Genomic DNA, 14,328 nt, shown 5'->3' with positions numbered 1-14,328 from the left:
GGGAAAGGCAGAAAAGTATAAGGGAATTTTAAAACTCACCCTATTTGCCCCATTCACCCCTTTAACTTCAATGATCCAGTACCTGGCACTGATTAGGTGCTTAATAAATATTTGTTGAATGATCTTCAATCTCATCACTCAGAGATAAAAACCACAATTATCTTTTGTTTATTCTTCCAGTCATATATATATATATATATATATATATATATATATATATATATATATATATAAAATACATAAATGAGATCATATTGTACAAACAGCTTTGTAACCTGCTTTTTTTCTCTTGGCAATATACCGTGTTTCCCCGAAAGTAAGCCTGGGTCTTATATTAATTTTTGATCCAAAAGACACACTAGGGCTTATGTTCAGGGGATGTCATCCTGAAAAATCATGCTAGGGTTTATCTTCCAGTTAGGTCTTATTTTCGGGGAAACACAGTACTATGTACATTTTCCCATATTGATAGCTTTTTTACATTATTTTAATGCTTTCATATTATTCCTTCAAATGGCTGTACCATAATTTTCCTAGCCAACTTACTACTTCTAGATATTTAGGTGGTTTCTAGTTTTTTGTTGTTACAAACAACATTGTGCCACACATCCTGGTACATACATTTTTGTCCATACATCTATTTCTTTAGGATGCATTCCTAGAAATGGAATTGCTAGGTCATTAAGAGTAGGCATTTTAAGATTTCTCATACACACTGACAAAGTGGCACTGCCAATTTACCTTCAGGGCTACTGCCAATTTTTCAAAAGACCTAAATAAAGAAAATCTGGTACATACTACCTTTGACTAGGTAGCACAGACTAATCAACTCCAAGCTTTTGCCTTTGGCCATAATTAAGCAATTCTGAACCACCATGTTAGTTATTGACACGTGCTTACCAGAAGCTAATTAATTGGCCGTCAGATTTTGGAACAAGAAAACGAGTAACTTAAAACCTATAAACTTTTGTCCGGGATCCAAACTATTTCAAACCTTGTGACCCGTGACAGTTCCCAGTTGTCGAAGCGTTGGGAACGACTGAAACCCAGCGTCTGGCATGGGCCCAGGACAGAATATATGTACCGTAACGATTTCCCTGTTCCCATTTCTACACATGGGACACTGAGGCCCTGCCAGTGTCTGCACCCTCAAGTATCCTGACTCAAATTCCAGGTTGCTGCCCAACTTAGTGCCACTGAGAGGAGGGCCGCCCATCTGCCCCACCTGGCCCTAACCCGGAGTGCTCCACGCACCACCCGGGCGTTGGGGCGATGCAATATTGGAGACCAGAAGCAGAGTGGCTGGCCGGCGCGCATACTCCGTCCTGAGCGCAGCCTCTCCGCGCCAGGGGGCGCGCTCCTCTCCGCTGCCCCGCCCCTGAAGCGGTTGGGATTTGAATCTCCGGCGGGCTGTGGCGGGAAGTGTCGATCGGTCAGCCAGACATGGAGAGCTCGGGCTCCGCACCTCGGTGCCCGTTGCAAGAGCAGCGTGCCCGCTGGGAGCGGAAACGCGCCTGCACCGCCCGGGAGCTGCTGGAGACCGAGCGGCGCTACCAGGAACAGCTGGGGCTGGTGACCACGGTGCGGGGCCCGGCACGCCTTCCCGTCTGGGGCGGGAACCCCAGGGTGTGGGACGGTCTCTGCCCGATCTATGGGGTTCTTGAACTGTCCGCCTGCCATTTGGGGCCTCGGCCGACTTCTACAGGTTCTAGCTGCGCCTTGGGGTTGGTCTCTTTAGCGGACTGTATAGCGGTGTTCTCTCCTTCCGCAGTACTTCGTGGGCATTCTGAGAGCCAAGGGCACCCTGCGACCACCAGAGCGCCAGGCCCTGTTTGGGCCCTGGGAGCTCATTTACGGCGCCAGCCAGTGAGTGGAAGGGGCATGGGGAGAGGGAAGGAGGGAGGGCCCTGGCCTCTCAGCGCACGGAGCTCGGAGTCTGAGAGAAGCAGGTTCATATTCCGAGTCTGCCAATTACCTCACCTGCGCTCTTGGCCCAGTGCCTTAACCTGCCCTACTTCTCCATCTGTAAAATGGGTAACAGCACTACCTCCAGGACAGGATTATGAGAAATGTGGTGTTTGAGCAGTTCCTCGGCAGCTCTTTTATTGTCCTCACCCACGCAGAGAGCTGCTTCCCTACCTGGAAGGAGGGCACTGGGGACAGGGACTGGAGGGCTTCTGCCCCCACCTGGAGCTCTACATCCAATATGCTGCCAACTCAGAGAGGTCCCAGACCACCCTGCAGGTAACCTGAAGACGACCTCAAGTCCTTCCCCTCTTCCTCTCTTGCCACATACATTTCCTCTTCTTTTGGAGACCCAAACTTCATTCATACTGTTCCTGCATTTATAGAGCCCTCTGAAGGGAGATGGGTTCTCTCAGGAGCACACAGCTTACTGAGGGCTGGGGATGTGTACACAGGTGAATACAATATAGGAGTGGCTTCTCTCCCTGTTGCCAACCCTTTCCCCCTCCAGGAGCAACTAAAGAAAAGCAAACGTTTCCGGAGGTTCTTGAGGCTTCAGGAAGGGCGCCCTGAGTTTGGGGGTCTTCAGCTCCAGGACCTACTCCCTCTGCCTCTGCAGAGGCTCCAGCAGTGAGTGAACTCACCCTGCCTCAGCCAACTTCTCTGAGTCCGTATGATTGCTTCCATCAGCTTTGTGGGATTCCATGAGGTCTGTTCCAATGCCTCTCTCCTGGGACAAATTGCTCCTAAAATCCTTTTGCAAGAGTAAATGTGAACCCATGGACTTCCTGGGGTCTGTGGCCTCAGGCCCATAGCTGGGACTGTGGAACCCTACAGTGAAGTGAGGAGGGCCTCTAAGAGGGCTATGGACAGGGTATCTGGAAGAGTTTGCTGAGATGAGAGGCTGGCCTAGCGTAGAATTTCTGTTGCTGGGGAGGAGTTAAGAGCTCATCTCAGGTTGTCTAGCATCCTCCTTGGGTGGATTAACTGTCATCTTGGGATCTGGCCCCCCAAACTATGGTCAGTCTGCCCCTGACTCTTCAGTGAGATGGAAGAGGGCCATGTGGTATGAGACCAGGTTTTCAAACGGGATACAATAGCCAAAAGCAAATCTTTCCTGGCCTTGCAACTGAAGTATGTGTAGGGGGTGATGTGTGTGTCAGGCAGAGGGAATTCTGCCCAGCTCTACTTCCCTTCATAGACTTCCAACTGTCTAATTCCAGGTATGAGCATCTTGTCGTTGCTTTGGCGGAAAACACAAATCCCAACAGCCCTGACCACCACCAACTCACACGTATGTTCTTGCTCTGCCAAAACTCACGGCAGGAGGCTGCCTATCCCTTTCTGGTTGTGACCTCCAACAATATCTGGTATGCCTCTCTTCCACTGACATATACGCAGTGTCCCTATTGTCCTGCCCACTCTTTAAGAAGTTAGACTCTGACCCTGGTCCCCTTTAGGAACAGCCTGTCTTTCACCACCACAAGTCACCCAGAGTCCAAGTTGTGCTGGGAATGGGGTGGGGGCTGTTATTCCAGGGGCTGCTCGGTTGATAAGTGAGACTGCCCAGAGAGTCCACACCATTGGTCAGAAACAGAAGAATGCCCAGCACCTCCAGCGTGTCCAGGCTCTGCTCAGTGGACGCCGGGCAAAGGGGCTTACCTCAGGTAGTCTGCCTACTTTCCCTTCAGTTCTCATCTGCCCTCTATATTCTCAGCACGTACCCTGTTTCCTCAGCCTCCCTTCTGTTCCCATGGGTCAAGGTCCTGGAGCTGTGCACCAGAATAACCGCGTCCCGGTCCCCTAGGTCGCTGGTTCCTACACCAGGGCTGGCTGTTGGTGGTGCCTCCCCATGGGGAGCCTCGGCCCCGAATGTTCTTCCTCTTCTCTGATGTGCTCATCATGGCCAAGCCTCGACCCCCACTGCACCTGCTGCAGAGTGGCACCTTTGCCTGCCGGGCCCTCTACCCCATGGCTCAGTGTCAACTCCACAGGGTCTTTGGCCACTCAGGAGGCCCTTGTGGTGGACTGCTCAGCGTAAGTAATAGGCAGGAGTCCTAGGTAAGGTAGGAGAGGCCCAAAATATACCTCAAATGAGTATGTACCCGTTTATCTCCTAGTCCTGGACCCCTTGCATAGAACTGAGCCATGTACATTGAGAGAGGATAACGGGCTTGGGGTTCAGAGCTAATTCTCACTTCAGTCCTGAATTACCTCCATGGGAGTAGCAAGGCCTTCAGCTTTAGCCTGGACCATTCTGAGCCAATGTACTCAACAGTGGTCTCTCCTTAGTTGTCCTTTCCCCGGGAGAAGCTGCTGCTTATGTCCACAGACCAGGAGGAGCTATTGCGCTGGTACCACAGTCTGACTTTGGCCATCAGGTAAGTTGTGTCTTCCCTTGGGAAGAGTGCTGTGATGAGACCCAAGAGCTAGAAATGATCAGTTCGGATCCTATCTCATGTCCTCTATCACTTACCCCCACCCTGTAGGTGATTTTGTGTCAGTAGTGTTCATGCCAGTGCCTGAACTGTCTTTTCTCCACAGCAGCCAGAAGAATTAGAAGAATCTTATAGATTCCAGAACTCATGATACTTCAGGGAGAGGTCAGCAGGGTCAAGAGTATAAAGGAACTAAACTTCAGTACTAAACAAAACACAGAAGCCTTCATGGTTTGAGAAAGGTCATTTTGTGTTTGCTTGGGACCAAGCCACACTGGGTTATTTGACCAGCCCTTACGAATCAGAAAACCAGATCTGACCCAACTGAACTTCCGCTGAACCAGCCCCTCCAGCACAGATGAGGGGATTTGAGATTGATAAGCTCGGTGCTATGTCTGTGGCCAGTCGTCTGTCAAGGTTGCAACTTTGCAAACGTGGCTATTTTTAAGTTGTATGTAGTTTTTATAATTTATTTTCTCACTGGATTTTAGTAAAGTTTTGTTCTTTGGAAAGGCCTTTCTGTCTTGGCTATGTGATATGAGAAAAGGGATTTTTGTGCCCTGGAGGCTGGCATGAAGGAGGCCTCAGGAGCTCCCTCTGTCTTCTCAGCTCTTGCACTGGAAGGCAGCACTTTTTTGTCCTAATAAGGGAAGCTTTTCAAGAAGGCCCAGTTGTTCTTAAGCACCTAGTATGGGTGTGTGTGTGACCAGCTGGAATGGAAAAAGCATACAGGAGCATCCAGTCACAAGAACAGACTTTGTTTTATTAAACCTTCAGCCGCTGTCCCTCCTTCCTGGCAGGGGCTGTGATTGGGGCCCTTTGCCACAGCCTTGGCGCATCTTCTCCTTAGCCCCTGCTCCACTCCCCAGGGAGCAGCTAGGTTCCTTGTCTCTGTGCTCCAGTTTAGGGGCTCCTCCCAGGCCTGACTGTTTCCAGCATCCTCCTCGTCCTCCTTTATACATAAGTCCTCAGGAAAAGGTATGCTGACCTCTGTGAGGAGAAGTTCAGGCATGGTCCAGTTTCAGAGATTTGTCTGTACCTCCACCAGACTCACCTCCCAAACCCTTACCTGGTTCTGGAAACTCCACACCCTCGTTTGGCTTGTTCTTTTGTAGTAGCTGGTGGATGGTGTGTAATTTCATGTTCAGAAGCTCCTGCTGGGCTCCAGCTAGGGTAGTCACACTGTGGATATGTCCACTCAGAGGCTGCCCAATCTATTCCCCCACTTCTCTCACCTACCACACATTGCTCTCCTTACCGCTCAAAAAGGGGGTCCAGCTGGGCCATCAGATTGTTCAGGTGTTGCTCTGTCTGGGCCAGCTGTTGTGTCAGCTGGGCCAGCTGTTGCTCTGGAAGTAAAGGAGAAAAGAGCAGTGGTTACTTACTGTCTGCTGTCCCCTACTCCCCCACCAAGCACAGACTTCTGCAAAACCCACCTGACTGCAATGATTCCTTCTTGTCTGCCTTCTCTTGGAGAATAGCAGCCTCATCTTTCCCCTGCTGTGGAAGAAGGAAAGGGCAATACTGCAACAAGAGTCTTCATCAGTTCAGAGTCTCCAAAGCAAGTACAAGGAGGAGGATAATTTGAGGTAGAGAAAGCTATTGGGTTTTTACCTCAGAGAGTCACAATCACATCTAGTCCAGCTTCTCACCCAGGACATGAAGCAACATGTCAGTGTGCCCCCACGTGGTCCTTCAGTCTACTGACACACCTCCAGGAAAGAGCTCCCTCCGGTTTGATAAAGCTCTCGTCATTACTTTACATACAAAGCCAAAAATTGTCCTTCATGTATCTTCTTTCTGTGGTGCTGTTTAGAGCCTTCCCAAACCATGTCTTTTCAGCATGACAGCCCCTCAGGAATTTGAAGACAATGGTCATTTCCCTTCCCTGCCCCCTGCCCCACATCTTTGGTTTAATATCACCATTTTTTTTCAGTCAGTGCTCATTTGATAACAGTTTTCCTCGTTGTTTTACTGAGCTTGTAGTGCTCTTAAAGCAGTGCCCTGAAAAGAAGATTCTCCAGGAATGTTCTGATCAGAAGATAAAGTGCAATACCTCATTCCTAGCATTGATGTGGTAAATGGGTTGTCACATCAAACAACTGAACTTTATTAGTCAAATAATAAACTGCTGCTATTATGTTTCTTTCAGGCAATACTTGAGTCCAAGAATAGAATTTATCCTTGTTAAATTTCATCATTAAATTCAGTCCCTGACCCTAGCCTGTCAAGTCTATTTGGGCACATGATTCGCTATCCCTATTAGTCACGCTGTCTAGTTTCATATCTCCAAATTTGTTCAGCCCTCTACTTCCCAATGCAAATGATAGGGGTAGGGCTGAAGATACAGCCCTGCGAGGTACTGCTTTCCATTTCAACAGTTCCAACCCACCAAAATGTACTGTCAATTCCCATTTCAGGGCCTCCTTCCCAAGCACATGAGACTGCTTGGTACTTTGAACTCTAAAAACACTGTGACTACAGTAATCAACCGCTTGTGCCAAGGTTGGAGTCTCGCCAGGAACCCCACTTTTGTAGTATGGACACTTGCTGGGATCAGTTACTTGCTCTGGGGCAAGTGACAATCTCGTCTTTGGACTGTTGGGAGGACTAAATGTGATGGTCATTGTTTATATACAACTTACCACGCGCCCTTCACATCCATTACCTCGCTTGATGCTCAAAATAACCCCATAATGTTGGAAAGCCAAAGAACTGTTCATTTTGTAGACTGACAAGAAGATGTCTCTTGTTCTTGGTACCATAGCGCCCCCACGGGAAATTCAGGCCCGGGGCATCCCCACCCATGGTCCTCCCGCACCTGCAAACACTTGTACAGCACAAAAGCCACGACAGCCGCGGTGTACAGCGCCCCCAAAGGCAACGCCCTGGCCCGGGCTCGCTCGTGCTGATCCTTGGGCTGCGGGCGCCGCCGGGCTTCCGTGGCTCTAGGGCCGACCTGGGTGGGGTCCCCTGCGGAGGAGGGCAAAGGCGGGTCAACAGAGCTGGGGCCTGGGACCCGTGGGCAGTCTCAGCCTCCCTCCAGCAGCCCTCGCTGGTACCTGGGTATGCCCGGAGGTCAGGGCTGGGGTGGTCTCCGCGGACCCCAGGCAGTGCAGACGCAAGTAGCAGCCCCAGCACACCCGCAAGGGAGAGTAAGCTCGCCATTGCCGGCCGACAGAAGGAGGGGTATGCGCATGCGTACGCGCCCTCCGGACCTGGTCTCGCTTTGGGCCTCTCCGAAGGCCACGCCCACTTAGTGTATGAGCAGGGCCAGGTCTTAAAATATTTGCATAGAACTGTTGGCTCAGCTTTCCTAAATTAGTTAACTTAGTATCTATTTAAGTATTCTATATTAGCTAGAATGTCTCCAGAAGCTTTAGAAGATTATGCTGGAAAGTTGTTTTTGTGTCTCACTCCACCAACATCCTCACCCTAACCAAAAGATAAATGTTTTTATAGACCTATAAAAGGTCGGCTTACGTAGCCTACAACGTAGCTCGTGCTGAAGGCCTGTTTCCTAGGCTACAGACGAAGGACTTGTTCCTTATTTGCGCCTAGGGGAAAGTCCCCGGACCGTACGGTAGAGAGTGCCGCGTGCGCGGGCACGTAGACCCTCCCTGCTTTACACCCTAAACCCGCCAAGATGCGATCCTGCCCTTGGTGGGGGAGCTGAGCGGCGTGCTGCAGGGCGTCATCCGTCAGTTCTTCTAGTTACGCAGGCAGTGCGCCTTCCCCGCGCACCAACCACACGGGGCTCATTCTCAGCGCGGCTGTATTTTAGGAAGTAGCGGTTTGCAAGCAGTTTATGCTGGGCAGTTTCCATAATGCTGCTAACCGGGTGACTGACTGGTAGTATCCCTACCATCTCACGATTTTGTTGATCAAAGGGGTTCATCCAAATAAAGTGCTTTGAATCGTTTTGGAATCCTGTCTGGCTAGCTACATAGTGATTTTAACGTAAGCAGCAACTACGAGCCAGGCACTTGTATATTAACCCTCTCCCGGACCCTCCGCTGCCATTTCCTTTCCGAGCTGTTAACGTGGGCACAACCTTCAGATCTCAGCTGGTGTGTTCCCTTCATTCAGAACCTTTAACTGCCAATATATTCATTAGTGCTTTCTTCAAACCACTATTACGCCAATTATACCTTAATAAAGCTGGAAAAATCCATTTTAATTTATTAAAATCAATAAAAGTTAATTATAGAAAGACAATATCGCTAGACTGTAAATTCCACGAGAGCAGGGGCCATAGCTCTTTTTTTCTTTACCATTTTATTCCTATAGCCTAGCACAGCACCTGGCGCGAGCAGTCACTCAATGAATCCTTTTTGAATGAAATTAATGTGTTTAAAACGGACCAATAAGTAAATATAATTAAGCTCTTTTAAAGAATGAGGAAACCAAGGTTTAGAAAGGTTAAGTAAGTTATTAATTAGGTAAGAAGCAGGGCGGAGATTCCAACCGTTTTTCTGTCTCCATATTATCTGCTTTACATCACCCCCTTTTTTCCATAACTTCTCCAGGTGGACTTAGGTAGTCTCCCTCTGTCCCACACTGTCTTTTACAATTGTCTGGGATACATAGGATCGTCGTCCTAATTAGACCAAGAGCTCTTTGAGGAAGCAAGCAATCGGTACATGTGTATTAAATGAATGATGTACATGTGTGTTGAATAAATGAATGAAGCACGAGTGTATCTTGTCTTTCCAGAAAGGGAGGAGGCAGGACAGGGAGAGACCCACACCCAAGGGAATTGTCTTGGTCTAGCTAACTACCCAGAGGCAGCCTGGATTGCAGACCGGGGTAGTTCAAACCTTGACGCCAAGCCAGTTGGCATAGTCAATGTGAACAAGTGGTTCAGGCCAGGTACAATATCATAAATGCCCCCCAACTGATTGTTGACTTTAGGGAATTTGGGCCCACTATTGCCAGATCTTCTGATTTTCCCCCCAAATATCAACAAATTGGGATTTTCAAAACTTGGAAATCTTTTTTAAGTGTTGATAAGGAATCAGTGGCATACTTCACATATTTATACCCATGTGAATGATTTTTAAAAATTCTTCTCTATGACAAAATTATTTTCAATAATAATCAGGAAATGGAACAAATAGTAACGCAGACAGTGAATTATTTGTTTTATTGAATGTCTGATATAATCATGACAATATAAAAATATATGTAGTTAAAAATTAAGCATTACAGGACAAGAAAGGAAAAGGTATTGAGTTACTACTTCTTAATTATATTATTGTATTTTTTGAGAAAAGGGGCAAAAAACTTATATTTACATATTAATCTCTCTGAGTGATAACATTACAATTTCTTTCTGTGAAGTTAACTTCTGCAAATTTGTCAAAAGAAACCTTTGCATATTCATATTTAATAGAGACTATAGCTGTATTTGTCAATCTCCACTCATAGTTGATTAAAGACGGCCTTTTATTAATTTTCATTTCAAAAGATTTCTTTTACATGAAACAACAGACCTACAAATAGTTAGGAAAAGTCTTAAACATATGGAAGTTTGCAAAGATTCATAAAAATTCCATTTCATAATAAATTCCAGTATATTTTCAATATAAAGACTCCAAGTGGTCACCTACAATGACACAATTAAAGTAACTCAAGTTCAATTCCTTTGACTTTACAATCATTGTGCTATCATTGTTTATTTTAAATCTACTGGTTAAGCGCAGGACTGTGTACTATGATAGGGGAAGGAGACAGAAATTGTGCCCAAAGCAAACTTGAACAATTCCACACTATTAAGAACTGATTCTAGATAAAAACATATGTAAATGAATCTGCTTGTGTCAGGAGCCAACTGTATAACTAGTTTTCCAGATTAACTTCCATGTAGATTACAATGTTTTTTAAAGGATAAGTAATGCTAAGGTGCTATTTTGAAGCTTGTATATTATTAAAACTCACCAGTAACCACAGAAATCTAGCACTTAGATCTACAAAAGATTTTTTAGAGAGGAGTATTTTATCACTGGCAGTTTTTAGACTTGCTGAAACATGGTAGTAATCAAAAGGAGACTGATTTTTAGTTGGTTTTGTTTTAAAATTCTCTACAGACCATAGAAATAATTTTTAATTTTTAAAAACATTATATGGGCCAGGCAAAACATATCTCTGACCTCTGGTCTAAGGTTTATATTTGGAACATAAACTCCCTCTTCCTAGATCAATAGCCGCCACCTGATTTGGCTGTTTCTGGACAAGGCACGTACTCCACCCCTGAAGTAAACAAGCGCACAGACAGGGCTCAGCTTCCCAGGATGGTACAGGAGCAGAGGTTTCTTTAATTAAACTAACTTTTGAGAATGACAGTTCTTAGGGACAGTTTGGATGAAGTGGGTCAGGAGTGGGAAACCTAGCTTCCTCTACCCCCCAAACTATTATACCAGTAATAATAACAATGACAATGGTTATCCTAGCACATTCACCTGGGGTCAGCCTTAGGGTGTGGTGAGATTGTGCAGACCAGGAGACCTCCCAATCACATCCCACTTTGTAGCATGCTCATTGAGGAACACATTCCCCCTCATGGGACTGAGTTGGAGAGAAGATTCAGGCCCCTGTGGCACAAGGCCTGTCTTCCTTGTCTTGTGGGTCCTGCCTCATGCCACTTCTGTCCCCTTCGGCGTCTTCATGGGCTCCCCTACACAGTGGCACAATAAACTCAGGCCTGCTTCTCTCTTCTCTTGCTGAAGGAGGTACAGGGCCACCGGTAGGGGTGGGAGGGGTTGGTGCGGAAGCGCAGGAGCTGCTGGGTGGCGCAGGTGCAGGCACTGGGTGGTGTCTTTGTTCTTTCACTCATCCCTCCCCTCCCCTTTCCTCCCCGGAAACCAGTGACTTTGCCACCACCAGTATTGGGGATGACGAGTAGTGGGGGCAAGGCCCAGGGAGGGGTGGGAGTAAGGGGGGCTGCTGCAGCTCTCAGGCTATAAACAGGCTGACACCTTGGTTCAGGGCTTGGTGCTTGCAGACTTGGTTCCCACATCAGCAGTCATGAGCAAATGTGACAACTGCACAGATCTGCTAATGCCCGGTAAGCTGGGCGGGGCCGGAGCAGGGGGAGGGGTCATGTGGCCCCATAGCCCACCTGCAAGGATCTGGAGGGTTGGGCTGGGCAGTAACACTCCCATCCTCTCACATCCACAGGAATCCCCTCCATGACGCAGGCCTGGGGACTGTGGGCCCTCTTAGGGACTGTGACGCTGCTGCTTCTCATCTCACTGGCTGCACACTTGTCCCGATGGACTAGTGACCGGAGCAGGAGCCATCCGGGACAGGGACAGTGAGTGGGGAAAAACAGAGATGGGTTAATTGGGAATTTCTCCTTACCAAGAAGTCCCCGTTCATCTCCTAAACTTTGTGTTGCAGTTCTGGAGGGTCTGTGGAAGAAGTCCCCCTGTATGGGAACCTGCATTATCTGAAGACAGGTAGGAAGCTGGCACAGGGGAGGGACACAGAGGCCAGATCCTGGGTGGGTGGGATGAGGGGCTGCCGGAGGAGGAAAAAGAAGTGACCAGATTCCTATTCCCTGTCCCAGGACGGCTGTCCCAAGAACCAAGGCCAGACCAGCAGGATCCAGATCCAACACCTGGAGGCCCCACCAGGGTGAGTCAGTTTTGCCCACGGAAGAGGGGAGGGGAGGAAGTGGGGGCTTTTTCAAGGGTCCAGTGAACTTCTAACAGCCTTGCATCTCCAGGCTGCAGAGGAGGTGATGTGCTATACCAGCTTGCAGCTGCGGCCTCCGCAGGGCCGGATCCCTAGCCCTGGAACCCCCATCAAGTACTCTGAAGTAGTGCTGGACTCCGAGCCAAAGCCCCAGGCCTCAGGTCTAGAGCCGGAGCTCTATGCCTCAGTGTGTGCCCAGACCCGCAGAGCCCGCGCTTCCTTCCCAGACCAGGCCTACGCCAACAGCCAGCCTGCACCCAGCTGAGGTGGAGGACCGGGCACAGTGGAGCATGCATCACCCCGTCTCCTCTGTTGCAGGGGTTACTGCTATCTTGTCTGGGTAATGACTGTTTGCCAACAACCCCCAGACATGTACCCATTGCCTAGTCACAGGAGGTGATATTCCCCAAACTTCCTATCTGAGCTGTGAGGGAGATATCTCAGGGGACTGACAGGCTCCCCATTTCTTGAGGATGGAGGAAACAGAGACAGGGGTCCCTTCACCCCCTCTTTGTTCTATCTATTCCTCTCAGGCACCAAACTCCCAGGTTCTCATTTCTTCCTCCTTCCGGAGTTTAACCAAATCCTCCCCAGTACTGCTCTTAAGTGTACCCCTGACACCTCAGTGTCTCCTCAGACACAGGAAGTGGGCAGTGAGGGAGGGGGTAAGGCTGGAGGGGTCCTGGAACCTATAATAGCAACCTGAGGAACTCAAGCCTGGCTTCTGACTTGAAAAGCCTGGCAGGAGAATACCAGTCATCATCCTGCTGCCTCTGTTGTGTCCCCAAGTTTTCAAATAAAATTTCTCAAAAAGTGTTCAGATTTTATCTAGTGTACTATAGACCTGCCACAATCCCCACATGATGGGCTTGAGCTTTGCTGTCTGCACAGCACACTTCCTGGGGGCATCCAGCTGGGGAAGAGGGCCTAAGAGGGGCTGCTGCATCAACACTGAAGGATGGGTGCCAGGGGTGGAGCCCAGAGCCCAGTTCCGAGCTGCTGCTGCTGCTGCTGCTGCTAGAACACCCTCAGAATTTGTACTCAGAGCCACCCACTCCCATCACCTGTGGTCTGCAAACTCACCAGCCCCTTACCTGTACTCTCCCCATGGACTCTGTAAATGAGTCGCCACCCTCCACAACCTGAGGTCTAAGCCATCTCCCTCTAGGGCCCCTGGAGAGGCAGGTCTGGCTTGACAGACCTGAGGTTTGAGGGGCAGAAGAAAGGGGAAGCTGAGGCTTTTATTTCCAAACTTCTCTCCTTACCACTTAAGAGTCCCATGGAAAACCAGAGTGGGGAACTGTGTGCCTGAGACCGGCCTGGTGTTCCCAATAAGAAGGGGGACCTTCTCTGTATACACATACAATAACCCAAAGGCCCTGGAGTTTCTGGACCTCTGAAGACCCCAACCTGGGTCTCCCCAGAAGAGGCCCGGGTCGCGGTTGAAGGCAGGCCGCTAGGGCTGTGTGGGAGGGAAGCTGGCTTTGGGGGCGGGCACCGGATGCGGGGAACCACTGGCAGAGGGATGTGGGGTTCTGAGGGCTGCTGTGCTGAAGACAGCTCAACGTGTCGGCGGGCTGGGGGACGTGAGGCCTTAACCGGGAAAGAGACAGGGGTTGGGGACCAGCCCAGAACGGCAGCAGAGGCTTCAAACACCTCCCATCTCAGGTGCGCTCTCTCTGCTGGGCTCTGCGGCGTCCGCAGCCTCCGCAGGCTCAGGACCAAGCTCCGAGCGCCCTCACCTGGTACGACGCGGCCTCGCCACCACCTCTGCGCAGGCGTGGTGCTGCCTGGGCTGTGGCATGCTGGGAGATGTAGTCCTGACGTTTCTGGGCAGTCACAAGGTCTAGTGTGGGACAGCAGCGAGCGCAAGCACTGTCGCTCCGCGAGCAGCCGCCTCCCGCCTTCGGAGAACACGGTGGACTCAATCTGTGTGGAGCTGGGTGTGACTTGAATTTTGTTTTCCTTCCAGTCCCTGAAGCCTGGGTTGTCTTCCTTCTCTCTCCCCTACAACCCTGTAGTTTTTCTTAGTTTCTTATCCTGTCTATCACCGAGGTTGGTGCCTAGGCCCTCATGACTGAATGCAAGATCTGGGCTACTTTCTAACTGATCCCTACGTCTAGGAAATAAATCAGTTGGGGGCAGCCGGATGTGTCTCAAACACCTGAGGGGCCCCTTGCTACATCTCTCTAGCTGGTCAACTCGGCTCACCTTACCAAATACCCGG

General features: G+C 49.3%; 3 protein-coding genes across 7 annotated transcripts; 2 read left to right on the top strand and 1 right to left on the bottom strand.

Moving 5' to 3' along the window:
• Nucleotides 1-914: 914 nt before the first annotated feature.
• Nucleotides 915-4,912, top strand: ARHGEF39 (Rho guanine nucleotide exchange factor 39). Of its 4 annotated transcripts, none has more exons than XM_033124033.1 (9): nt 915-1,581; nt 1,772-1,866; nt 2,124-2,244; nt 2,477-2,595; nt 3,189-3,259; nt 3,504-3,635; nt 3,773-4,002; nt 4,258-4,346; nt 4,513-4,912. In XM_033124033.1, the coding sequence occupies exons 1-9, from the start codon at nt 1,444-1,446 to the stop codon at nt 4,523-4,525; spliced, it is 1,008 nt and encodes a 335-aa protein (XP_032979924.1). In that variant the 5' UTR covers nt 915-1,443; the 3' UTR covers nt 4,526-4,912. The 4 variants fall into 4 exon arrangements, with proteins under 4 accessions (XP_032979924.1, XP_032979922.1, XP_032979926.1 ...); XM_033124031.1 differs by having other exon boundaries at nt 917-1,581; nt 4,510-4,912; XM_033124032.1 differs by having other exon boundaries at nt 920-1,581; nt 3,504-3,632; nt 4,510-4,912.
• Nucleotides 4,913-5,140: 228 nt separating this feature from the next.
• Nucleotides 5,141-7,625, bottom strand: CCDC107 (coiled-coil domain containing 107). Of its 2 annotated transcripts, none has more exons than XM_033124036.1 (6): nt 7,466-7,625; nt 7,225-7,376; nt 5,840-5,903; nt 5,662-5,752; nt 5,473-5,585; nt 5,141-5,393 (listed from the first exon to the last, which is right to left on the bottom strand). In XM_033124036.1, the coding sequence occupies exons 1-6, from the start codon at nt 7,569-7,571 to the stop codon at nt 5,146-5,148; spliced, it is 774 nt and encodes a 257-aa protein (XP_032979927.1). In that variant the 5' UTR covers nt 7,572-7,625; the 3' UTR covers nt 5,141-5,145. The 2 variants fall into 2 exon arrangements, with proteins under 2 accessions (XP_032979927.1, XP_032979928.1); XM_033124037.1 differs by having other exon boundaries at nt 5,840-5,900.
• A 3,704-nt stretch (nt 7,626-11,329) lies between these two features.
• Nucleotides 11,330-12,884, top strand: SIT1 (signaling threshold regulating transmembrane adaptor 1). Its single transcript, XM_033123476.1, has 5 exons — nt 11,330-11,469; nt 11,583-11,718; nt 11,805-11,863; nt 11,974-12,041; nt 12,133-12,884. Exons 1-5 carry the CDS (start codon nt 11,430-11,432, stop codon nt 12,364-12,366), a joined length of 537 nt encoding a protein of 178 aa, XP_032979367.1. The 5' UTR covers nt 11,330-11,429; the 3' UTR covers nt 12,367-12,884.
• Nucleotides 12,885-14,328: the final 1,444 nt, after the last annotated feature.

The sequence above is a fragment of the Rhinolophus ferrumequinum genome, chromosome 12 (assembly GCF_004115265.2).
Source record: "Rhinolophus ferrumequinum isolate MPI-CBG mRhiFer1 chromosome 12, mRhiFer1_v1.p, whole genome shotgun sequence".
In the NCBI taxonomy this organism is placed as follows: domain Eukaryota; kingdom Metazoa; phylum Chordata; class Mammalia; order Chiroptera; family Rhinolophidae; genus Rhinolophus; species Rhinolophus ferrumequinum.
This window is presented reverse-complemented; position numbering and strand designations above follow the sequence as displayed.